This window comes from Symphodus melops, assembly GCF_947650265.1.
Source record: "Symphodus melops genome assembly, chromosome: 13".
NCBI lineage: Eukaryota > Metazoa > Chordata > Actinopteri > Labriformes > Labridae > Symphodus > Symphodus melops.
The window spans coordinates 15,130,278-15,156,903 of record NC_136703.1 but is presented as its reverse complement, the minus strand read 5'-3'; the positions used below and the strand labels follow the sequence as shown (position 1 = coordinate 15,156,903).

Genomic DNA, 26,626 nt, shown 5'->3' with positions numbered 1-26,626 from the left:
TTTTCTTTTAACATTTTAATACCCCCCCAGAAAAACAAAAAAAAGAAAGAAGAGGTATGCATGACATTGTGTAATTAATTATTTAATTGACTTGAGATGTTGTTGTTTGTATCCTTGTTTAGTGACCCACCTAAGTTTAAATGGAATCCGTTCATTAGCCTGAAAATCACTGTTGACATCACATGACGGTCAACCCCACTTCCTTTTGCAACATCACCTGTGAAGAAAACGCACCTAATGTCAGCATTTACATGGCTCAGCTGTTTCTTACAAGCAATACTATCTAATTAACCACACACTAACCCCGAAGTGTGCTTTGTAGTGGTGACGTCCATCGAACACTGTCTCTCTTGTAGAATTGAACTAAAGCTCGGTCTTGCTCCTCCCGGTCTTGTCTGATGTCCAAACTCAGAAACAGATTATTTGAATCTCTGTCTCTGTGGAGAAGGCCTTGTGAAAATAGCCAACCAGCTTCTTTTGGGTCTGACACCGTTCTCCAATCTGATAAAGCACCAAAAAGGACAAAGCAAGAATAATTAAAGAAAATAAATAAAGCCTCAAGGGACATAAAGGACAGAGGCCAGAATAGATTTAAATATTTGTTTACCCCTGTTTGTCCTTTTTTGAATTCCCTCTGTTTCTTCTATTGACCCAATCATGATGGACAGTCTGTTCCAACAAGATCGGAGAGAAAATAATTAATTGTTAGATTTGAGTGAAATATCACTCAGGTTTAGGGTTAAAGCAACTGTTTGTGTACTACAACACTGTTTAATCATTTGAATTTGCAAAAAGCTTCTGTTCTAGCAAACGTGCAGCCTTTCTTCTTTATGATCATATGGTCAAGATTATTCTTTAGATCAGTGGGTTGTATATTTAAAATAATCCTGTGTTAATGTACACAAAACAATTCATGCTCATTGAAATAAACCTGTACGTCTTTTGATAGAGTATAGCTGCTCTCTTTAGGGTGACGTTTTTTTTTTTCACTCTAAAGAGGACGACAGAAGGAACAACGTGACATGACAAAAAGAAACAACAACACGTAATGTAGTGGTAAAGAAGTATCTCCAGCTGTTCCTACCTGTGTAGATCTATGAAAACCTCTTTTCTTGTGTCTTGTGTTTGCTCTCTGTGCTGTTACTGAGGGTGGGTGGACACTCCAAGCTGCCTGAGCTGGTTTGACTTGTCATTAGAGGTCTAGCTTAGCCTAAGGCAGATGTGTCCTTTAAGTTTTAAATTCTTTTTTTTTTGACACTTAACTTCGTCTGCTAAGGCCAACTGGTCCAAAATAGGACGAGATCAAATGGTTAAAACATTCCTATTAGATTATTACTTTTTTCTAAATCAGCAGGCAACTTTTATTGACACGTTAGCTTTTTTGTAAAGTTCAAAGAGTTTTGTTTCTTCTACTTTAACACCCTTACTTCTCTGTGCATATTGACCAATGGATTTGACCTATGGGGTTGAGTAAAAGTGGGTTAAAAGTGAAGCTGTCAGTTTGAAGACGGTTTTCATTAAATATTAAACTCTGTGTAAAGCTGAATTAGAAATTGATCTCTATGTTGCTGCTGTAAACATGGAAAAAGACTGAGACCTGTTGCAACCTGGCCAAATAAAGGTTAATTATATATTATTTTAGATCTTCAGTTTGTCAGTGAAGCCTTCAGCACCTTTTGAATCATAAGCATTGATAAATATTTGTCTTATTCTTCTTGGATTAGCTAAATTAGCAGTCTTTATTTCTTTGATGAAAAGAATGTTGGATCAGTAGGTATCTGTAAGAAATCCTCTTTGACCAACTAATAAGACTGACTCAAATCCTCTAAATTATTTAGATTTCTTTTATTTATTATCCTACAGACGGAGGTGATGCCAAATTAAGTCCAATGTTTGTACTCGTGCTTCTGCAATTCCATGAGGAAGTGTGGAGGGACCACGGGCCACTTTATGTTCTTTAATAATGGTCGCAACACTGACCCCTGAGAGACAACACAGACTGCCAATGTAATCAGAGTCAAACTGCCACTTTCACAAATTGCTTCCTGTTTTTTTAATTTGCTTCTGACCCATTGAAAGATCACCCCCCTTATCCCAGAAGACCGATTCACTCAATGTAAACCGAATCAGCTCCCATAGTTCCCCACGAGCCATGACGTCATCTCTTCTTGTTATTGTTTTGATTGAGAGCCCCCTTGTGGCGGATTGTGCATTTAAACTGCCTCTACTCTTGGATAAAATGTTGAAACAAGATTATGAACACTAATGCTGTCGAGCGGCGATATAAAGTGTTGTAATGAGATTATGAACTCTGTTGCCATCTAGTGGTGGGAGTGTCACATGGCAGACAAACAAAAGGGCAAACCCAAATCAAGTGTGTTCTAGTGTTCGCTGAGAGGCAGTTTGATACACATCCTTTGCGAGGAAATGTTAACCTCCTCTAAACTATATTAACCTTGATGTTTTTTCTCGTAGTTCCTGATCAGTCCTCATGTCCTTTGTGCTTTTTTAATCACTTGATTGTACTCATCTCAGTGAAAGCACACATCTGAGTCTACGTATCTGAGGCCTCCTTTACCAGACAGCCAACATGTTGTAGAGGCCCACCCCCCTCTAAAAGCCCCTCCTCGTGACAGCAACAGTGACACAAGTGTCCCTTTGTCAAAATCGCGTCTGTCATGGTCTGCCCCACAGAGAGGAGGACATGCCTTTGGGGACGTCAGAAGATTAGCTATAACATTAACCCCCCAACCCATAATGCACACACACACGCACAGTGTTCACTGATGCCTAATACACCCCTACCCATAATCCCCCTGTGTGTTACGAGTCACTTCCCGTTTCATGAGACAAAGCAACAGATCATGTGAGTGTGTTCTGTGCTTATGGTTGTGGTTATGATGAGCTTGACTTTAACACTTTATTTCTTGAAGTTGGAAGCTGAAAAACAGAAGATCAGCCTGGCGGTTAATGTGAGTATTTGGAGGAGATTCATTTACTCATTTACTGTGTAGAGCCTGAAGGTTGTACTGTACTGTGAGACCATGTGTGTGTGAAGAACAGGGTAATGGGGGGTGGGGGGGGGGGGGGTTATCTGTAATGTGTACAGTGTGCGTGTGTTCCATATGCGTGGGGGGGAGGGGCTTTTCTTGTGAGGCCATGTGCCGTGCACTAATAGAATGAATCAATTAATCAGGCTTGGTTGATCAGCTGATGTATGCATTTGTATTCTGCAGTGTGACAGGACACACTTAGCATTATTTACCTAGTTGAGGCTTGCAGACCAAGTCCAGTGTTAGCACAGCAAGTCAATTCCTGATCAATATGTGATCAGGCAGAGAGCTTCTCCGCCGCACTGTATGTCAAGATCAAGGCCGTACAGACCCACCAGTCTGCTGATTGATTACACACAAACATCATACTACAATAACAAAGCCAATAAAAAACCCCACTAAATCTGCTGAATGTACTCTGATAAAAAAAAAAGTGTTTTATCTCCCTGTGTTGTGGGATACCTCATTTAATATTCAGCACTGGCCATGGAGTCAGTGTGTCGTACTGTAAGCCAGCACAGCAGAAATTGGAGAGGAGAGAATAGACAGAAAGATGGAGAGAGAAGAGAGAGCACACACAAACAGAGATGTGGGAGAAATCAGGGACTGAAAAGCAAACGAGCCCAGAGCAGACACATTATCTCCTCCTATGCTTCAATACAAACACATTGTGAACACATCGAAGAAAATCTGTCATCCATATCTCTATATAGCACTATATTTGTATGACTTTGTTACTATGTTTTCACACCTCCTACTCTGATACACTAGTGGACTACACACAGCAACACTGACAGTACCATGCAGGCTGTCTTAATGTAGTTACACTGAATCTGGACTGGTAACATGTTTGCAGGCTGGTTTATGTGGATGGATAGACAGGAGAGAGAAGTTCAAGGTCAGTTCTGGGAGACGACCGACTCTACCACTGAGCCACAGCTGCCTCCAGTCTTTATTTGCCAGCTGGGAATTGATGTCAGACGGTAGTGCAACTCCTCCACGTGGATTACTCTATTGTGTTGAGCCTCCCTTTCTCTCTGTCTCTTCCTCTTTCATCAGAGGAGGAGGGACGAATTAGAGGAGTGATGGATGGCCAGTTTCTCCTTCAGGACGTTCGCACATGCAGGCAGGCATGCACATGGGCTGCAAAAAGATGGAGACATGAGGTGTGTTAGTGTGTATGATTGCCGTTGGTTCTATCTTTAGCATATATTGATTTTTTTTTTCTTCCCATTTTGCACATGCCAACATTTTGAAAACCATAGTTGGGGTTTTCAACTTTAGTGTCAGCAGCATGTGCTTAATGACCACGTATTACTCAAGTGTGAGCACCCACTTACACACACAGACAAAAACACACAAAATACCACACTCATCCAGCTAATGGATCAGCCTGTCTCTGCTTTTGCTTTGACTTATATTTCACCTCATAGAGGGAGGGAGCACAGCCAACAGGTCCATTACTGAGAGAGAGAGAGAGAGAGAGAGAGAGAGAGAGAGAGAGAGAGAGAGAGAGAGAGAGAGAGAGAAAAAGATAGGGATTGTGATGAGGGGAGGGAAAAAAATAAAGAGAGGGGCGGGGACACGGATGCAGGCGTACTGCGGCAGCAGCCCAGCGGCATGACGTTATAGAGGAGTGGAATGACAGAGACACACACGCACACACACACAACTACACATGCTGGCAGCTCAGAGACCTGCCAGGCAAAAGTAGACAGAGGCAAAGGCAAAGGACTGAGCCAGCATACAGATCAGACAGAAACTCACTTACTGCTTTGTATCCTGATGCTGGCAGAGGGTGAGTGTCGCTATGTGGTTATTTGTTAACTATGTTGCATATTGCTGTGGATGCATTTGCTGAATGACTGTTGCTACGTATCTCTCCATTTCGTTAGTTTTACTCTGGGTTTTTGCGAATGAACGCCACTTTCTGGAAAGCAGTTGAATAGAAGCCTCGTGTTTTTAACGGACTCATTCATTCCCAGTGAAATCATGATCAGCAGTGTTAAACAGAGGGAGGACGGTAGAGTGGAAGAGAGAGGTTAACAGAAAGAAAGGCAGAGCTTAAGTGTGATGAAAAGAGGGGGGATGTAGAGAGAGGGGTGTCAGAGGTGGGGGTATATACCGTATGCAGGGCTGACATGATGTGATCAGCCTGAGTCAGCCTTATAGAAGCTGTGTGACTCAGTGCAACATACAAAAAAAAAAAAAAAAAGCACCGTATAGTGTGTCAGAGTGCTGCTGGATGATGTGGACAAGATTTGGTAGTGGTGAATCAGATTGGAATGAAAGTGTTTGTTGCATGTGTTGGCTTTTATGTAGTTGGTAGTTTGTGTTCTGCCCTGTTTACTTTATATGTGGTTGCTTGTGTTTGTCTGCTGTAATGACTGCCTAGAGAGTGGACGTGTGTCAGACGGATTATTTTCCAAGGTTATGAGTGATTCAGATGCTTTCTGTTAAAATCGCGTTGAACTACTTCGCTGATGGCGTCTCAGAGTGTCACTCATCATAACACAAGCCGAAGCCACGTTTATATTTTCTTAAAATTATACGTAAAGAGCGGCAGCACAATTTGACTGGGTTTGGATGCAGTTGGCAATCGTGGTGTGGCACCTTTGAGGTCTACAGAACAGTGTGTCATCGCAGGTCACCGTAGGCCAAGAACATTCCCATTTGGGTCACTGACTCATGATAACATAAACAGTCTTCAGTTCAGTTCATTGTTCAAACAGACATTGTGTGTGTGCCTGAAATGATGTTTCCTCCAAAAAGATGAGAACACTGATTTTATCAAAGAAAGTGACTTTTGAAAATGAGTCACATGTGTACGGGACCCCCCCACCCCCCTCCCCGATTGGCTGAAAACAATTGTTCCTGTTTGTCACAGCTTCCTGTTTTCGATGAATGGCGAGGCACTGTGGACCAATGAGAGAGCAGCGGTGAGGATGCAACAGTGATCCAGGAAAAAACACCCCATTGTTCCTGGGACGTCGTGGAAGTTGGACCTCGCTCCAGCTGGCTCTGGCTGCTCATTGAACGGCGCGTTGAAGGACCCCATTGACAGGTAAGACACTCGTGACGGAGCACATCTGTCATGTGACATTTCAGAAGAAGCTCTTCTTTATTCACATGTTCCTAGTTTTTCCAAAGAGAGCATTGTCTAGGAATCCTTACAGAACATTTGACTTCTTTTTTTTTTTTTTACACCTCTGTGTTTCACTGTTTCCTCAGAAGATGATTTGTGGCAGCACATTATCTCTATATTTTTGGTTGTTGTCTTTAGAAGAGGTAATTAGATTAATTTATCGTAGACTTTCCAGACGGGTTGACACAGACAAACACACAGATGGCTTCTAATGTCCTTCAGCTTGAAAACAGAGAGGTCTGTGTTACCACCTCACTTATTGATTTTCTGATGAGTCAGACGGTTCTCATCACGAGGGAGAGGTTGCGTGTTTTTGGTGCGTCTGAGAGAGAGAGAGAGAGAGAGAGAGAATGTATGTATTCTTGGCTCAGAAGTACAGACACTCACTTCTGGCTGGGTGTCATGGGACAGAGGAGTTCAAAAGGTGTGATGTGTTTTATAGCTGTCAGGATAGCTGCCAGGCTATCCCGACTTTCCTCCTTGAATATAAAGTACAAACCTGACCTACATTTTTTTTTTCTTACTGATGTTACGTTACATTTTTTTCAACTTGAAAGATGACCCATAAGGCAGAATGAAAAAGAAAGTGAAGGATATATGTTTGCTGCTTGTGCTGCTGTTACAAACAACAACCAGCAGATGTCAGCACCTTCCTTTTCAAATAACAGAAATCTTGCTCCACGTCATTACATCTTTACCCTACCAATAATAAATACATTAATGAATGTAAACAGAGGCTTGAACCCCCACTTTATTTTTTTATTTTTTTCTAATTAAATACATTTTAAATGTTTGACATTTTGTCTCGATCTCGTGATAAGACAAAAGGTTCACATCTAACTATTCTGAGAGCTGTCTCATATTTGACCTTCTCTTTGAGGCGAACATTTAAACGGACTCTTAGTTCTGCTATATTGTGGTTCCTTGTTTTTGCTTTATGACAAACTGAATCGTTGGGTGGCTTTGAAGGATGTTCTGCCTACACAGCCCTGACACTGTGATTGATCTTTTGACTGGGTCATGATGTTTTATGGACACCCTGATTAGTCAATCTGTAAGAACAATTACTGACCGATAAATCGATACCAATGTAAAAGTCAATTCTAATTACTTCTTGCTCAAACCGTGAACCCCCATCTGCCCAAACCAAACCAATTATTGATGATAAAAGAAAAAAAAAGCCATGGCAGGAAACATCATCTTAACAGAAAAAGGAAATTTAACACACAAGAGGGCTGAATTACTTTCCCTCTCGTGTGCGGTGAATCTTCTCATTTGCTGTGAATAAATGATGATGCAGATTTTGTGCATGTTTATTCTTCTTACAGCTCTTTAGATTAAGCTTTCTGCATACATGTATATTTGTTTTTGGATATAAACAAGGCAAGTAATAAGCTGTTTGATGACCGTGAAAGCGACCTTTGAAACCAACTTCAACTATATTACACTTATGTAATAGATCTCTGTTGTTCTTGATGTCTGCATGGAGTCGAGCACATGACTCGGGGAACATACCCTACACATGAAACAAACAGCCTGATGTACAATATGAAAGACAAATTGTTTTCCCCGTTTTGAATCGCTTACAGCTGCTAAATTTACTCAACAGAATTGTCTTGTTGTTTTCCTTTAGATTTCATTCTGCTCATATATATATATATATATATATATATATATATATATACACACACACCCTCAGACACCCGTTTCACCAGCTGAGCCTCAGTCTGTCGTTATGTGGGCTGCAGAAGTACTGGTATGACCCCTGTGTGCCCTAAGGGAATAGCCAATTTCCATACTGATAGACACAGGACCAGAGCGCACCTGTGCTCCCGGATACCCTCGCAGGACTTGAATCAGACGGAGAACAAACCTGACGCTTATTAGTGCCTCTGCCTCCTGAGGGAAAGAGGACGGATACCGAGTTGAGGGGGAACGAAGACGAGACGGACGGGAGGGAAGGAATTCGGAGAGAGAGGAGTGAGGGCACAGCAGAATGGATGATCGCATCTGTCTCTGTTTACTTTCTGCTGCATCACTGCTGCCATATGCTGCTGTGCTGCTTCATCAGTATGAGTCAGCTCCAGGTTTAGTGAAAATACCCAAATCAGTCAGTCAGTATGTCTGAAATTATAAGTAGATGAAGGAAGAACTCCTGCACTGAAGCTAGACACTCTTCCCGCTGCGGGCACTCGGAAAAGAAAGACAGTTTGTAAAGACGACTGGAGGATAAGTGTGTGTGTGTGTGTGTGTGTGTGTGTGTGTGTGTGTGTGTGTGTGTGTGTGTGGTCCACGTTACCCTGTGTGCAATATTGCGATTGGATTTGCTGTCAAATAATCCAACATTTTATCCTTGTGACTTTGCCGGCTTAATTTGATACTTCTCTGCTTTGCTAAAGAAGGCTTCCCAAGAAGTCTTCTGGCAGTGAAACGTCTGCTATTTAAAAAAAAAAAAAGAAAAAAAAAAGGGGCAAGTAGAGATCAGCGCTAAATCTGTGCATTTGTGAGTCAATGTATAATTATCATCACTCTTCCGTTTTGCGCCGGACTGTTCCCAAACGAAAGAGCGGTACAGGAAGTAGAATGTCAAACTGAAAATGCACAGTATATACAAGTATGTATATGTGTTCATGAATGTAAGGACAGCTGTTGACCTGCTCTTTAACATCTGGACAGCTACAGCTACATGTTTTTGTTTGGGAGAAAGTCTTATTATGTCGCAGATGTGCAGTTTCATTATGTTTATTCTGTGCACTTGTACACTGCAACTCGACACATAAATAATCAATTCTTGATGGTAAAAAAAAAGGGGCTGTAAGAAAAAACGACATTTATACATCCAGGTGGATTTACTTAACTTCTCATCAACTCTTTCCCTGTAATGATTTGAAGTAAAAAGGTCAAATCAGGACAGCAGCAAGTTCATCAGTTTGAGCGGTTTGTGATCCTTCTTTGTGTACATGCGCTCCCTCCTCCCTTTTCCCCTCGCTGCCCGCCTTTCTTCCAACCTCACAGCCTCCCTGCCTCGTTCCATTCACAGCGAGGTAGTTCAATTATATGACATTACATGATATGTTTCACTTGAGCAACATTCGCTGCGGTTTGAATACAACTGATACCCTGGCTGGGCTTTGTGGTTTCTGACGGCGCCAACTAGAACTGGAGTCAGAGCAATTTAGGTGAGGATGATCCCGTGAAGCCGTTTTTGTCTAAGAGAGCGTTGTGTTTCAGCATCGATGTGTGCGCGTGGGATTCTTTGGGAGTGCGCATTTTAATTCATTATGCTGAGAAAATCCGCTATTTGAAAACATGACGCTCTGAAAGCAGCTGGTAGATGTTTGCTGTGAGTGTGTGTGAAGCCGGTTTTGTGTGGTGTGAACTCCCAGCAGGCAAATTGAATTGTGTGGACGCTGCATGCCTTACTGAAAATAAGCACAACTCGTGGTTTACCATGACTCAGTTGGTCATATGTGCTTGATTCATAAGGGTGCACAGCATGCTGCTGTGTTTGGAACAGCAAGTTCTCCTTGTTTAGATTGGGATAGAAATTAAATTTGAATACTGTGTACTTAGTCTCAAAATGGATAAACATACTTCTTTCTTGGAGTTGTGGGGGGTGGGTCATGGTGTAGGATGAAATTGAAGCACAAACATTAGAATTTCACTCTTTAATTTATCATAGTCATTTCTCTCTTTCTGTGTTTCTCCAGGTCAATATGAGCGGGGGAGTGAATGTGAAGTTAGCCCCCCGGGCTCCTACCTCTTCAGGGATCCCCCTCCCACACAGCGGGTTGCCATCTTCCCCCAAAGCAGACACCCGCCGCCAGGCTTCTGATCTGCCCAGGCCCTTGACACGGACCCCCAAACACACACCCACACAAACGCCCTCGCAATCTCCTTTACTTTGCCCGCGAAGCTCCAGCATCTCGGGGCCTCTCTCCAGGGACCCCGGCCTGAAAAGTCAGCTCTTTAAGCGGACATCAGCTCTGCCTTTTCCCCAGGTGTCACGCTCTGCCTACAGCAGCCCATTAAACCAGCGCAGGATGCCGCCGCCTGACTCCAGAGACACACTGGATCTAGCAAAACCTTTGCCTCACATCCCCTCACAGCTTCCACACAATGCAAATCGCAACAGAAAACCGCCCGACAATAAGAACCAAACATGGGGAGGCAGCAACAGCAATCTGCGTCCACCCGGCCAGTTCAGAATAGGAGCCAACTCTAACTATGATTCTATAGCAAAGAGTGAGGTCAAGCATCCGAGAGAGGACGGGCCTCCTGAGAACCAGCAAGCTAGGTCCACTGTGTTGAACAACGGTAACCTCGGCCCCTCTCTCGCTCAAGCAAGCTACCAGCAGGCAACCAGAGGTCACTGTGAATCCACCAGCCAATCAGACGAGGAGATGGGCACCCCTGAGGACTGCAGTCCCATCTCCTCTCCTGCCCTGCCGCTGCCACCACTCACTTTCACCCGACCAGCAAAGTCTAAAGAGGCTGTCAATATGCAGGATCACAGCTTAAAGAACGAGGCCGCTCCCACAGAGACGCACACACCCGTCGTCAATATGGCTACTGTGGCTCCTTTCAGCTACAGGTAAGTGGTCAAACACAAAGACAAGCAATACACCAGTTCCCAATTCCCTCATGACCCCCCCCCCAACTATCGAGGCCCACTGTAAACCTTTTTTCTTTTTATTATAACATCACCAGTATAACTTTCCTCCTGTCACACGCACGTTGACATCCACTCTGAATACTAAAGCCCCAGAGGGCCTTTTTCTGACTTTACAGCCTAATTACTTTCTATCTTTTCCATCAAGTCATGTGTGTTTGAAAGCACACACACACACACACACACACACACACACACACACACACACACACACACACACACACACACACACACTCACACACACACACACACACACACACACACACACACACACACACTCTTTGTGTTTTTTGGAGCAGACTTGATTGGTACAGTGTCCTCTTGGCCACCTCTGGGCTGACTCAGTTCTTTATCACACACATCGAGGACGTGTGGGCTGACGATAAGAAAAAAGAGAATTTATGTTTTGGGTAAAATAAGTGCAGTGTTACTGCGTCTGGTGTTTTGTTATTGAGTGCTGTGTGGACTTTAGTAAAATGAATCAATCTGCAAAGAACGTATCAAATCAGAACATTAAATGTGGAGGCTTTAAAGAAAGCTTAGTATTCCTTTTTATAATATCATTGTTTGTTGTACATTATACTTTTTCACTGATTTTTCTGTCCTTTATTTGCTTTGTTGTAATTATCAGTGTGACAAACATGCATAAGATCTTCACTTTCCTTCTGCTGTCATTCATAGCAGACATGATGTTTGATTGCAAATGTTGAAGTATGTCGAACTGCACCAGACATAAAACAGTTGTTTCTGCGATGTGTTTACAGGATACAAGAGCTGGATAGCGAGTATTCAGTTGATGACCTGAGTGACTGCTCCTCGGGATCTATAGAAGTGTGCTGTGATGATCTTATAACAGGTTAGTCACACAAACAAGCATCAATACATCTCTTCCTCTGTCATGTATTTTACTTCCTGATTTTGAATTCTGATACCAAGACTTGAGAATGAGCAGATACCTAATAGCCTTCGTTACCAGGGCGATAGAAAACCCTTTCTACTTTGACTGTCAAATGTATCGGAACCTATCATTGGCTGAAAGCATTTATTTAGGAAAAAACAAGCCAGCGATTTACCTCTGGGTTCCTTTGTGGAACCTAAAAACACTTTGTGACAAAGAGGGGTCAAACATCCTATATCTTAATGTCCCGTTTCCACCAGCGTCCCGGTTCGGTGCTGTACCGTCTACATTGGTGTTTCCACTGTCAAAAGTTGGGAAGGGGACCGAAATAACTGATCTGGACTGTCCTACTTTTTTGGTATTTTCTACAGAGCTTTAATACGTACCGATCTGACCCTAAAGGTTGGAGATAGACACACTGCAGTATTTAATAGGTCGGGTACAGTTGGCTGTGGAAACACACCAAACCGTACCAAACCCTACTAAACCAAATCTGACCGCTTAGTGGAAACAGGGCTTTACTGTACCATCTGTGTGTCAAACTGGCAGTCCTCATGAGTAGAGCGGCATGGCTGAACCTGCTGTAGTTGTGTGTAAGTGGAAGCCTGGGGCTTTGCTGACTACGTTGGTTCTTATATGAAGAGATGGAAGAAGAGATCTTAATGTTCAGATGAAGGAAGATGACAGGGGTGATGTGGGTCAGTAATGATTCGACACGGGGCACTCCTCCACTCTCTACCAGCTTGTTTTACATGCACATTCGTTTCAGCTTCATCCAAGATCTGTCAAGAGGTTAAAACTTTCTCTCCATCTCTTGCATTACCTCCCCCCTCATTGCTTCTTTTCAGTTTCATTGACCTAAAAAAGCCAGCATGACTTCCCCCCCCCCTCCCCCCCTTTTGAGTAATGGTTTGCTCTTCACCCACAGCTTTAGTCATGCGTTGTGGTGGTCAGTCTGAGTCCTGGGATGTGGCCGTGCTTCAGAGATATGACTTTATCAGTGGGTTAGTGAATCATCCTCTCTGATGTGGTGTCTGTTGGATGGGAACCAAAGTTACTGTGCGGAGTTAGTGTTTATTAAACTTTAATGTACAAACACTCGCCCAGCTCTGACACATCTGACTGTGCAGTCAGCGAGTAGAAGTAGACTTTAAATATAGATTTTTGTTCTTTCGCAGTCATCCTGCACACTGACTTAAAGTTCCTGTTAAGCAATAAAAAACATGTCGTTTTAAAGTAAGCCCACAGATAACCAATACATTTCGGTAATGACATTTTTTTTTTCAAAGTAAATATATTTATTTTATAATCAGATTCTTAAATTCTGTTTATTTAAAGGCTAGAACAAACTCAAGTTTAGAAACATTTCTTTAAATTGTGAACTGATAAACGATGTACTGTGGTTTGCTGAGCGTGGCTAACGTAAGCAGTGCTAGCAGCACATTTTGTCATTCCTGCAGCTGCACATCCATATGCCTCTCTTAAATGTATTTCTCTGGTCGTGATGTCAGTTTAACCTGACACAGCCTACATACTGTACAATCTCTTTTACCTAGTTTATACTTCTCGAATTTGAGTAAACAAACCCAGCTGTTTGAGAAACTCCATCATCAAGGGAAGATACACCTTTCAAACAAATGCATGGCTCGCTAGCAAAAAGGCAGACTGTAACATTCAGCTTATAAAACAGGGGGAGAATAGGCACTCTACCTTAGCATAAGGTACTGTGGTGTTAGGTACTATGCATCATTCAAACTACTGATCTAGCCTCTCAAGATCTGTAGTTGGAGACCAGACTGGAGCTGTTAGCAAATAAAACCTTTTTAAAAGCTTTTCCGAGGTTTCAGCCAGCTGGTTGTGAAGGGGGGAGGGATGGAAGCGCACCGGTCTTTAAAGGCCTCTGGCTGTCTAGGGACTGTGGTTTTGGACTTGTAATTGGTACCTAAAAGGCATTTGAAACAGAACTGAAGTGTCTTAGACACCTCTTGAAGCTGCTTTTACATGGAGGGTGGGCTGACACAGTAATAACTGTAATTTTGGGAGCTGAGGAAGGGAGGGCAAGAGGGAGGAAGAGAGAACGGGTGAGAGATAAAAAAAAAAAAACCCGGTTAACTTGATTGGGTTAATGGATTTGCTTTTTTGTTAAAAGGAAAGAGAAAAAAGAGAAAATGAACACACGTTTATAAAATTATAAATTGAACTTTGGATAAATGTGTTTGGAAAGACTTAATTTAAAAGTCAGTTTTCCACTAATTCAATGTTGCCCATATGCTAAACTTAACTATGTGAGCATCTGCCGTAACATAATCAGCTCTTACATGCTCTATCCAAGACTCTAATGAAGACGTGAACATTTAATGTGACTGTCGCACCACGTGGTCTTTCAATTAGACCACAGACCTCTTGACCCTGTCACTCTCTGGAGAGGTGTATTTGAGCGTACGTTTCTATCTCAGCACGTGTGTGTACGCGGGCTGATGCGTGCATGTGACAGTACACAGATGGTGTTTGAAAGATGAATGTGATTTGTGGACTCTGGATCATTTTCCATCTCCCACTGAGGGTATGGCCTCATATTCCCCACGGACTCTCTCAAAGCCAGTTAGCCCTCTCTCTCTCTCTACCTCTCTCTCTACCTCTTTGTCTCTCACTGACACACACAAACACTCTCACACACACACTTACACACACACACACACACACACACACATTTAGAAGAGGCCATGATTAATTTATTTTTTCAGCAATATAAAACACATTTATATTTACTGGAAAAGTACATCTACCCAGATGTAGGATAGACGTGTTACTTTGAAATAAATGAACAAACTACATGATGTGTTTCTCAAGGCAATCCAAAACGTTTGCTCAGTGGCTATACGCCAACTTTTACTCGGTTATATGGAGGCCATAAAAGCCCCAGTCCCCTTGTTGTACTCTTGAAATGATGTGCACGTAGCCGTTGCTAAATTTAAGACCGTCTTGCAAAAAAAAAAAAAAAAGAAAAATCACACCTTATATTCATGAAGGTAATGACTTCACAATGAAATTCACTAATTTAGTTTATTAGCGTGGACAAGTAGGAGCTCAGAAATGCTCAACAGATCCATGAGACATTCTCCAGAACAGACACTGAAACTATGTGCTTGTGATTTCAGGTTTATTGCAGGAATTAGGCGTTAGATTACTTTTGTCATTGCTCGGTGTTCCTTACAAACTAGTATCTGGTAAGTGGCATTTTAGTTCTTATATATAAAATGTTCACTGAAATAGATGAATCAGAATTGTTTTTTATTGACAAGTACATTTACATGTACAAGGAATTTGTCTTGGTGTAGCGGTGGGTATATCTGTGATGCAATAATGTTTTTGTTTTTTTTCACTTAAAAATGTAAACACGTTTTTCCATTTTGTTTTTGTGAAAGTTTAAAAAGTTTAAAGCGTATTTTGATTATCGAAAATGATTCTTGTTAATTAGAACAAGAGGCACACCTCCTTTCTTTTCAGTCTTTTTCACTCAATATAACTTTTTACAGCCAATGAAAACAGCATCTTATTTTGAATCCTCATTTCAGGAAGTACATTTTGAACCCCTCGTGTGCCATTCACTTTTAGAAGAGCCGTATTCAGCAAGTCTTTTGTGATGAAGGTATGAAAGCAGCATCCCTTTAATACCCCTGCACAGCCTGGTGAATAGCATTTTGATAAACCCCCGCTGCATCAACTCTTAGAGAGTGCATAATCCTCTTTGGCCAATCTAATCAGAGAGACATATGCCGAGTTTGGCACTCGGACACTGATGAGTGGTTTAGTAGCTTTGAAGATGATCAGACATAAGCGTGCTCTAGATTATGTGCCCGCTCATCACCAGTGAGTGGGGCAGTAATCACTATTTAGGGTTTAATGTCATCTCCAACACTATGTTTGACCCTGACTTTGACATGTCAAGAGTTCTCTAGACCCGTGCTGTGACAGCTGAAGTCTGTTTATGCTGGGATGACTTTGTCAAGGCACAAGTGTAGGAAAGTAAATGACTCAAACTCGACGTACTGTAAGCACACACAGATGTAAATCAATGAGAACAAATTCACCGGAACCCACAGAAGAGCTGACAGAGCTGCCGACTCCTCCTGTCTCCTCCTCCTGTCTCATTGTCTTTCCTCACACTGTAGGTGGCTCACATCAATGTCAACATGAAGAGACGAAGGAGGAGAGAAAAGAAAAAGTGAGAATGGGTGGATGAGTGCACACACCCATGATCTTTTTTGACCTCTGGGGGGTGACTCCCAACCGAGGGAGGCAAGTTCCTGAGTCAGTCATGTGTGCAACATCCTCTTGTCTCTGTGGGAAGAGACCCACACCCACTCACACGCAGTTATTTGTCAAATTAATAACCCATAGAGGATCACGAACACTCTAAAATGAGCACACTCTCTGTTGGGTGAAGATTCCTGTTGATTATTTTTATTCATCCATTTATATTCACCTAGAAATATAGACTTCGCTTATTGCAGTTATACAACTGGTAGAAGCAAAATTATACATGAACACAAAGCTGGTCATATCCACCACTCCTGCTGTATGCACACCACGCTGTAACTAGGCAACCAGCGTTAGCTGCACAGCATTGTGGGATACCCCTGGGAAGTGTGCAGAGAATGTCAACACTGACTTGTCTACAAGAGAGTTTATGTAAAAAGCAATATCTTTAAAAATACACATACTCATTCTTTTGACATACTTTGGATATTTCCCAGATGGAAGTTGGCGTGTTTTTTTTTCCTTTTTCTGGCTCTCAGCTGTGTGTGACTCACGATGAGTGTGAAACATTCGTCCCCTGACAGAATGGTGTTTTTTTTGTTTTTTTTTTACTTTTTTGTTGCATTAACATTTGTGCCTCCGGAATCAGGATTTAGTGTGAGTGATACACACACTTTTTTTTGTTTTTTTTTGTAACGGATAGCCTTTTAAGTGTCTGAACTTCCCAAATGCTCAAGCCAGTGACTCATTTAGAGCAGTGAGTAAGACCACCAGAGATGTGTCACAGTGGGATTACATCCTCTGTCAGTCACACATGCACTTTGGAGTCACTCTCGGAAGCCACGCACTGTACCTATCAGGTTGCCGTCTCCGTATTTAATGTGCAAACAGGACATTAATAGCCATGTTATTGTGTAAATGCAGTGTGTAGTCCCTTGTGGATGTGTGTGTGTCACCGTCTGTGTCCTGTGGACCCCATGCGTTAGTAAGTGAACGGACACAAGCGAGCGTAGCCGGCGTGGCGAGGCGGTGAGGCAGGATATCCCCTCTCTGTCTTACAGGCTTCCTCTGCTCCTCTGGCACCCATTCAGGGATCCTTCCTCGGCCGTCCTCTTCTTCCTCCTCCTCCTCCTCCTCCTCCTCCTTCTTCTCTCACTTTCCTTATCGTGGTTTTTTTTCTGCGTGATCACTTTACATACTTACATTATTTTCCCTCACTCGCAGCATCATAAGGCTTCTATTCTGTCACTGTGTCTGCTGTTTTGTTCCCATCTCAATTTGATCACATTTTCTTCATCTTCTTGTGTGAGTCAGACTCCCTCTTGTCATTTTCTCTCACTTCATCAGCCCTTTCACACTTGTTTCATCTTTAGAACTACTTTTTGTTTTTTATTTTTTTATTTACCCTGGCACATAAAAAAGGCGAAAACAAGAGGGACCAAGAGGGAGTGGGTGAACATGAGAACGCATCCCATCTGCTTCGCCGGGGTTTTAAGGCGCTCCGATACAATCGTTACATCGAAAGCATGACTGCTTTCTTCATCCCTCGCAGTACTTTTCCTGTCAAAGCGACCTTGTGTAACCTTGTAAACATGCGTATAATGCACCACACAACGCCAGTCTGTGTGTGTCCTACCAGCTACTTCAAATAAATACTCTGTGGAAATATAGAGGAGAATCTGTTCATAACTGTTTAGAGATGCTGCGGCCAATAAACGCAGCAAAGGACAGCTGCCTTTTTTTTTGCCTGTCTGTCTTTCTGTCTACATGTCTCTCTTCCCTTCATTTGAATTTGCTTAAAAGTTTCTTTATGTAGAACTGGGTTTTTTTTGGTTTTTTTGCTCTGGCTACTTCGGTCATCTGCACTAGCATAAACACACACACACACACACACACACACACACACACACACACACACACACACACACACACACACACACACACACACACTGTGAAGTACTGAACGTGTCGGTCTCCTCTTCTATGAATGGGCCGGCTAACTGGCTCTCATCGCACTCTGAAACTGCCAGTTTCTCTGATGTCTGGCCATGTTGCTCAGGTCAGCCGTACACCCCGCACAGACAGCATGCTGTGTGTGTGTGTGTGTGTGTGTGTGTGTGTGTGTGTGTGTGTGTGTGTGTGTGTGTGTGTGTGTGTGTGTGTGTGTGTGTGTGTGTGTGTGTGTGTGTGTGTGTGTGTGTGTGTGTGTGTGTGTGTGTGTGTGTGTGTGTGCGTGTGTGTGTGTGTGCGTGTGTGTGTGTGCGTGTGCGTGTATAAAAGAGAGGGAGTCTTAGTCGAAAAAGAGTACGATTACGTTTTTACATCAGCCATATATTAAAGTGATTAGTCTGGGGGAGCCAGAGAGACGAGTTTTCGAACAAACAAGTAGCTGTGTGCTGCAGTTTTCCTGCGCGTGTGTGAATATGAGCTTTCAAGTTCACTGACGTGCGTCTTTGCCCCACATGCATCTGTGCACAACACAAAGCTACCATGTACATGGTCAAGTCTCCTTAATTCCTCATCAGGGAGATATAAGAGCTAAGGCACAGCACCTATTGGCCTTAAATTACACCTTGTACCCCCTTCTGGTCTGCTACCAGCCCCCCAGAGTCCTCCATAACTGTCACTAAACAGCTTGGTGTGTTTGAATCACCTTAACATTGGCCCTTTATTAAAGCTAGTTGCTTCAAATGAATGGCCTCTGCCTTTACTCAATAACAAGCATATGTATCTCTTTGTTCTTGTTACTGAGCTCCCGTGTTACACTCTCAGTCAAGTTCAGATAGATGCTAGCTTGTCGGAGAGTGTGCTTTATTCACACCCTGTCCAGTTTACCTGGATTGAATGTGTACCATTTTTGTCACCGCCTTTTTTTTTTTTTTTTTTTTTAAAGTTCCTCTCTGACATAGAGTGTAGGAATTTGAGCAAGCAGGACACAGCTTGTTTGTCCTCTGGTGGAGTGTCAACTGAGTTATGCAAATGTAACGGAACATGGGCATTTACCCAGCAGCATGCTTATTTGAAAACTTCTAACAGTTTGGGACGTGATAACATCATGGCTTCAAGCATCGCTGCTCGCGTACAAAGGAGAGTGGAGTGCACTAACGGTAATACACCCAGAGCATAAACACTGACTCCAGTTAAACTACCTGGAAGGGTGCATTAAAACATGCAAACAAATCCTCGTGTAAACAGGTTTATTGATCGTTAATGCTGGACTAAAGGTTTATTTTTTTATGCACTGTCATCATGACTACCTCTAATGGAAAATACTAATGAGATTTTATTCCGACATCTCCGTTAATGTCCCTCCCTTTTCGGATCCTCATCCAGTACTGTGTGTTTCGAGGAAATACAGATATCGATTCTGCTGGTATTTTGCAGCAAAGGAAGCAGCACACACAGCAGAGGAAGACGAGGTAAAAAATATCGAGGAGGGAGAGGAGCTTGAGTTTCTCCCATCTAGATTTAGATGGGATGTCCACTGCGATGAGATGACGTTCTCAAACGTGCCAGAGCTAACTTGAGTTCCTGGACTGGAGCTTTGTCTTCTCTGCGAGTGTCTCATCAATGTGACACGCTCATGGAGACAAACCCACGCACACACACACACACACACACACACACACACACACACACACACACACACACACACACACACACACTGAAGATACATATTCAGGGTAGGACATACACCAACAACACTCATTCACAAAGCCACACATGTGCACGTGTTTCGAGGTATCGTACTAATCGTGCTGAGACATGGATGAGACAGTGATGGATCTATAGCCGGCAAATTGAATAGCCTGTTCATCTATTAACTGAAAGGGGGGGTGACATACTGTATGTCCAGAGGAAATGAGAAAACAGTCATGTACATGAGTGGAGAAGTATGTATGATGCAGGTGGGGAGGAAGTGTGATGATCATCTGAGGTCTGCTGGCTGCTAATTGAAGCATAATTAGTGGCTGACCCCTCCCACTAACCGCTTAATGTGTGTCCAGCTCTCCTCTTCCAAGCTGATCCCGGCTGTCACGGCTGTTTTTCAGATCATTTGAATCAGTTAAATCATGGGTGGGCCTCTGGTGATTAGAGCACATTAGAATATCTGAATGTGAATGGGTGAATAGAGCAGCTAATGTGATTATGAGTGATTGGATGTGCATGTGTGAGTGCGGGGTGGGGGGTGTGGGGGGGTTTTTAATCCGGTACAATATTTAGCGATTAGGTATATGTGAGTCAGATGATGCTGACTGAAATATTTTTCTATGAACCTTTCTTTCTTTCTTTCTTTCTTTCTTTCTTCTCTTTCTTTCTTTTCTTTCTTTCTTATCTTTCTTCTTTCTTTCTTGTCTTTCTTTCTTTCTTTCTCTTTCTTTCTTATCTTCTTTCTTTCTTTCTTTCTTTCTTCTTTCTCTTTCTTTCTTTCTTTCTTTCTTCTTTCTTTCTTCTTTCTTTCTTTCTTTCTTTCTTTCTTTCTTTCTTTCTTTCTTTCTTTCTTTCTTTCTTTTCTTTCTTTCTTTCTTTCTTTCTTTCTTTCTTTCTTTCTTTCTTTCTTTCTTTCTTTCTTTCTTTCTTTCTTTCTTTCTTTCTTTCTTTCTTTCTTTCTTCTGTCAGTTTTCTCTGCCTCTCTCTCTCTCTCCTTGTCTTTCTTCTTTACTGGTGCGTAGCATAGCACCGAATTTGTGGGTTTTATTTTAGATAGAGAAAAGAGAGAGAGAGAGAGGATCGGCGGGTGAATCAGCCAGTGGGAGTATAGAGAGCGAGAGACAACAGGAAAGGAGGGAAGGGTAGAGGGGAAGAAGGGAAAAGGGAGGGTGAATGAGCCAGCGGGGGTTGACTGAGCGACCCAGCGAGTAAAAGCAGCGATAGAGGGAGGAGAAAAAGAGGGAGGGAGGGAGGGGGGGGTGGCTGTGGATGTTGCTGCTGCTGCTGTTTCTCCTGTCAGTCGGCTGCTGCTTGCCTGGCGAGCGGTTGGGAATACAGAGCGAGGGAGAAGCAGTGAGGGAGACAGAGAAAGAGGCTTCTTGTTTTTTTTTTAATTTATTGTAGCAGCGCTATTGTGGCACAGGGAGCCGCAGACACGCTGTGAGGAAGTGGATTTAGGTGCTGGACAAAAATCTGCATGTCAATGGATTTCCAGAAGTGAGTAAGGATGACTGCCTTTGCCACTCTACTAACACGCTCATCATTTTAAACACGGGGTGAACCTATAGGCTTACACAGTCGGGAGTCTGCCTCTGTCTGGATCCACACGAGACAGAAACACAGAGCAAACCTTTCCTTTTCTCCCTCCATTTCTTTCTTTCCAGTGTGTGTTTTAGAGTATGTCATTGATGCTGTTGCTTGGCTCTCTGCAGGAGGGATGCTGGAGGCTAATGTGGCTAACATTAGCTTGACGGCTAAGCCCAGAGAGCTGGACCTGAGGTCCACTGCTGCTGTCTCCTGCAAAGAAGCTCCAGCCCAGGCCATGGCCTCCAGGAAGTCCTCAGCCAAGCCATCCGCTTTACCCCAGGGATCCTCGCGTCCCTCGGGGGGATCAGAGCTCAAAGTCTACCGGCCCTCCTCTGGATCTATCCCTATACCAGTGCCCAATCTGTCCGGGCTCCGCAAGCAGCGATCACTTAGCAACCTTTATGTGCTCACTGATGCTGAGAAGAAGCTACAACTTTACCAATCCCCTCGCTGGAATGATGATGCCAGCCGGTCTGGCACTGGTACCGGCACAAACAAGCCAGGCCAGACTAAGACAGTCCACGCTGGGGGTGGGAGAGCTCCACTCTCCCGTACCCTGTCCAAATCCGAACAGTCTCTTTTCCAGGGGAAGCCCAAGAATTTCTGCTCGCCATCTGTGACTTCCAATGTGAGCAAGCCGAGTCGGATCCCTGCCCCTGGTAAACCGCGGGGACCTTATGCTGAGGTCAAGCCCATCAGCAAAGCCCCAGAGGCAGGCCAGAGTACGGACTCAGACCCTCCAGACAAACAAACTAAGTCGAACTCAAATGGAGCTGGCAACACTGGGACTAATGGCAAGAAACTAGGAGAGGGGGAGAAGGGGAGATCTGTAGCTCTTTCAACAGAGGAGAAGAAAGAGAAGAGGGGCATAGAGGGAGAAGATGATAAGGGCTTTTTAAAGGTGGACCCAGAGCTAGTGGTGACTGTTTTAGGTGACCTGGAGCAGCTTCTCTTCAGTCAAATGCTGGGTAAGTCTGCCAATTTACCAAATTCATGTGAGGAAAAAATACACAGGTTCAAAACATGTACATGCGGGGAGATAGTCTATACTGTTGTATGCTGCCCAACAATAACAGTTTCTTATTGATTGAGAGTACATTGAATAACAAAAACACCGTCTCCTCTCCACACCCAAACCGCTCGCCCATGCTCTCACTGAGCTCCAGCGTCAACAGTGAATTTTAAATGAGGCTCTATTGCAGCAGAGCTTAATGTCAGCATGTTTTTTCACTACATGCCGCCGAGAGCTCGCTTCTCTTTAGCTTGCCGTTCCTTGTTTACATCACTCTATCACTCTAAAACACCTTTTTTTTTGGGATGTGTAAAATGAGAATACGGATCTGTGAAAATATGTGTGCAGATTTTTTTTTTTTTTTTACGATCGCTGTGTGCTCAATGAAGAGGCAGAATAAAGAGTTCCAGAGAGCTGGCATTGTTTTGCTGCTGCTTCATTTGCAAGCACTGGAGTGTTTAAGTCTCGTGTGACCCACTGCCACAGTGAGCCAGATAAACATTTACCTATGAAATATCAACTACATCCTCTCACAATAAATCTTTCACCGTTTTTTTTCCTTTTCTTTTTTCTTGCACTCGACACGCATGTAGGCACAGGAGCGTATGTTTAAAGTCCATGTCCATGTGTGGGTTCGTAATAACTGCAGCCTCAGCATTTCTTGGCTTGCGCCAAAATCAGCCATTCGTTAATAAAGGCCGTGTGAGTTGGGTTAGCAGGGTGTGTGTGTGTTTTGGGTTGGTCAATAAAACGGCTTCATATTGAGTCAGGCTCTGGTCACAGTGGGCCACATATTTAGCCTTGCACCACTCCCTCACCCCCTTCCTCCCTCCTCCGTCCTCCCCCTCCAGCTCCATTGATCTTCGGGCGACTGACAGATGGTCACCATCCACCCCTCCACCCCCCGCCTTTGCCCTGTTACTGGGGGCAACGTGTGGGAGAGATGGGAATCTGAGGGGGCGGTGGCATGGCCAGGTAGTCAGCTGGCCAACGTTCACACATAGACATGCACACACAGACCCTCGTGAACACACACTGCCACACACATCTCCGTTGAAGGTTGAGGGAAACACTGTTTCTACAAGTTTTAGCTGAGAGGTTTGTCTTCAAGAAGGACGACTGAGTTTGTGACTAATAGGTCAAACGAGGCTCGAATCTGCACCTCAAATCCATTATTCATGATAGCATACACACTCCCTGCATGTCTGTGTTTTCCTCTCTATGTATTACTCACTCTCTTTCCATCCCTAACTCTCAGCAGCAGCAGATAGCATCCGAGAGGGAGGTTGATGGAGGGAGAGAACAAAGTAGCTGGTCGTTCATTCTAGCTCGATGCGAGGATAATAATTCGTCATCAAACCCTCTGTCTGTCTCTTTCTCCTCATTCTTCTTTCTCTCTTCACCACACCTGCCTCCTGCAGCACGCCCACCAAATCACGGCTTCTCTGACCTTGTGTACATGTGTGTGTGTGTGTGTGTGTGTGTGTGTGTGTGTGTATGTTCATGTAGTGTGTGTACCTGTGTGTGTGACCTTGTGGTGCTGGCCCCACCTATGCCAGTTAAGGAGAAAGAAGATCAGGATGAAAACAAAGACAGAAATGGAGTGAAATGAGAGGAAAGAAAGGGCAACTTGACGTCTATGGAGGAAAAATTAAGAACGCTCAGAAATGGAAAAAAAAAAGAGAGATACAAGGTCAGACAGAAGTCAAATATAAGGAATAATTCCTCAAATATTAGGAATGTTACCCAAAGTTTACCCATACCCAACAAACCTTTATCACAGATCAGCGTGTGTAGATCGTTGTTCAGTATATTCAGTGTGTGTGTGTGTGTGTGTGTGTGTGTAGAAAGAGGTTAATTGTAACTTGCCCTGCAGCTTGAGGTGGTGGGCTCATTTTTTATTGTATCCACTGCTCCTCCTTTTCTGATTCTGGGACGTGTAGCTAATTGGTTTCTGCTCAGTGCGCTCTGTCACAGTGAGATAGATTGTGGATATTCACTGGATCATTCCCAGTCAAACACGCTTCTTCTTTTTTTCCCCCACACACAGTCCTTCCTCCTTTTCGTCCGCTTCCTATAAAACAAAACGACACGGCTTGACATTGTACAGCGTGTGTCTTATCGTGATGACCTTAATATCCTTATGGAAGCTACGTGTTAGCTGTTAGCTTCAGCGGGTAAAATGAGCCACAGAAGAAAACTCAACGAAGACAAGAAACAGAAAGATGTTCGTCTTATATTTTACTATTGGTTTATCTTGTTCGATTATTTAGGCTTAGTATCCGAATGATCTGTTTTTCTGTAATCGCACATCCTTGTTTTACCACTGAGTGATTAAGAGCTTTCATTTAATTGGATTTGGAGAATTACTTGTGTGTCCATGGGCTTGCAGCGATAATTCCCCCAAACCCAGCATGTTTTTTTGGTTTTTTTTTTACTATATCTTGTTAACAGCATTAGCATCATATAAGCAGAGAATGATAAAGTCAGTCAATTCTGGCTGTAAAATCAGTCGACCTGAAAAGGCACCTGGTAAAGCAGCGAGTGCATACACTGCCAGGATCATCCAAAGCAGTGAATCTCACAGAATGACACCTCCCGGTCCCATCCAGCACCCATAATGAGGCGTATGTGAAATAGTAAGCTCGCCTGCAGCAGGGGCCTTTCCCAGCATGGGGGCCAGGCTCACTTTACTGGGATCCACTCTGAAGTCACAAGCAAGCATTGAGTGGGATTAAGCCTTTCATGAAGATAGAGAAGATTCAGCCTCCATTCCACTAATCAGGGATCTATCACCGTGGAAAAGACCAGCCACCACGACCAAAATGAATTACAGATTAAAGCCCAAAGGACATCTGCTTGATTGGAGATTTGGGTATTTGGGGGAATTTTACTTTGTAAAGGATCAGATAGAGAAAATAGATTTAGGCTGGAAGATTGGAGATGTCGTGTGGGGTTTTGGTGTTGCTCTAGCTGAAGCTAGAAACTGGGGGACTGTGTCACTTACATGTGCCTACAAAGAACCAAGTACAAGTCAGTCACACACTAGAGAGCTTATAAAAGTAGCCTCGACTAGCAGAGCTTGTTATCTTAGTGTGACATTGTGTCATGTGTGGGTATGTTTGTGTGGCTGATGGTTATTCCAACATCCTTGTCAGCTGTCTGCGGAACAACAAACCCTACAGAAAAGTCCACAAAGCCTAAAAAAGAAACGCGCGCGCACAATCCTTTTCAAGTGAACTTAGCAGCGCTGCAGGAAATAACAACAAAGCGCCGCAGCTCGAAGCGTTGAAAGCAAAGCACACACGCTGAATGTGTGCCAAATTTGGTCACTGATATCTGCTTCTCTCTCCTGCGTTTATCCTTCTGGCCCATGACAGGATATTTTTCATACTCAGGCGCTCCATTGTGGAGACACTGCTGAGTCTCTAATGTGATGCGGGTTGCGGGCAATTCTGCCGCCAGATCCGCTGACTGAAGGATTCGGGGCAACTCGTCCCCCACCCCCCCCCAAAAAATAAAAAAATAAAAAAATCGAGGTGGTGTTGACAAGCCGAATAAACACAAACGCCCAGGGAAAGTGAGGAATGAAGCGTCCCTCTCTCGCCCTCGCTCTCTCTCTGTTCCTCCTTCTACCTTTCAACTGTGATTCGAGTTGACGGGTAGCAGTGTTCTGTCACCAGTCAGACAGCAGGGAGGATATTTCTGGTACGAGTGTTTCAGGAGGTGGACAGAGGACGTCTTTTTAGAATGGCTGGGATTCTGTCTATTCATAGTTAGGAAGCATATTGTATATATGGATGATTGTATGATTTAGCATTTTTGATCTCCCTTGTTGTGTGTGTGTGTTTGTGTTTACACTGCTCTGTGGTCAGTCTCTGAGGACTCAACGCAGGAGCCATTGCATTAGTGCTGTCTGCTTCCTGCCTTCCGCTTTCTAAATCATATTAGTCCTCTCTCTCATTTTGTTTCCTCAGCTCTTGTGCAACACAAAACACACGCTGCTTATCAGTTACCGTTCTATCTTTTTAAGTATGTTCTGTTGTGTTTTGTTTTTTTAATTCAAGCCATCGGTTTGTTTTGTTGCAGGTCTGTATTTTCGAATATTGACGTTTGAGAGATTGAAGTGTTTATTGATGACACTGGAACACTCCTGCGTACTACAATTAGTGTCATGGGAAAAGTCCTTTTAAATTGCCACCGTGTGAAACACTCGTGCAGAAACTGAGCTTAAATATTGCCATAAAAAAAAAAGACAAAATTAGAGAAAATCTGATCAAAATGAAAAGAAGCAGACCAAAGTACTTTCATTTATGGGTCCTTTGTTGCTGTTTCTCTTACTGGGCGT

The 26,626-nt window shown here is 43.3% G+C and overlaps 1 protein-coding gene across 4 annotated transcripts in view; it reads left to right on the top strand.

The window, feature by feature from the left end:
* Positions 1-26,626, top strand: part of nav1a (neuron navigator 1a) — a 90,284-nt gene that overhangs the window by 8,427 nt on the left and 55,231 nt on the right. For 2 of the 4 annotated variants that reach the window (XM_079360136.1, XM_079360135.1), the window contains exons 2-5: positions 5,941-6,117; positions 9,909-10,792; positions 11,635-11,726; positions 21,392-22,234. In XM_079360136.1, the coding sequence (XP_079216262.1) occupies positions 9,915-10,792; positions 11,635-11,726; positions 21,392-22,234 (1,813 nt within the window). In that variant the 5' untranslated portion in view covers positions 5,941-6,117; positions 9,909-9,914. Of the gene's footprint in view, positions 1-3,909; positions 3,952-4,112; positions 4,220-5,940; positions 6,118-9,908; positions 10,793-11,634; positions 11,727-20,850; positions 21,177-21,391; positions 22,235-26,626 lie in introns of those variants that run through there. The other 2 variants (XM_079360134.1, XM_079360137.1) reach the window with 2 other exon arrangements.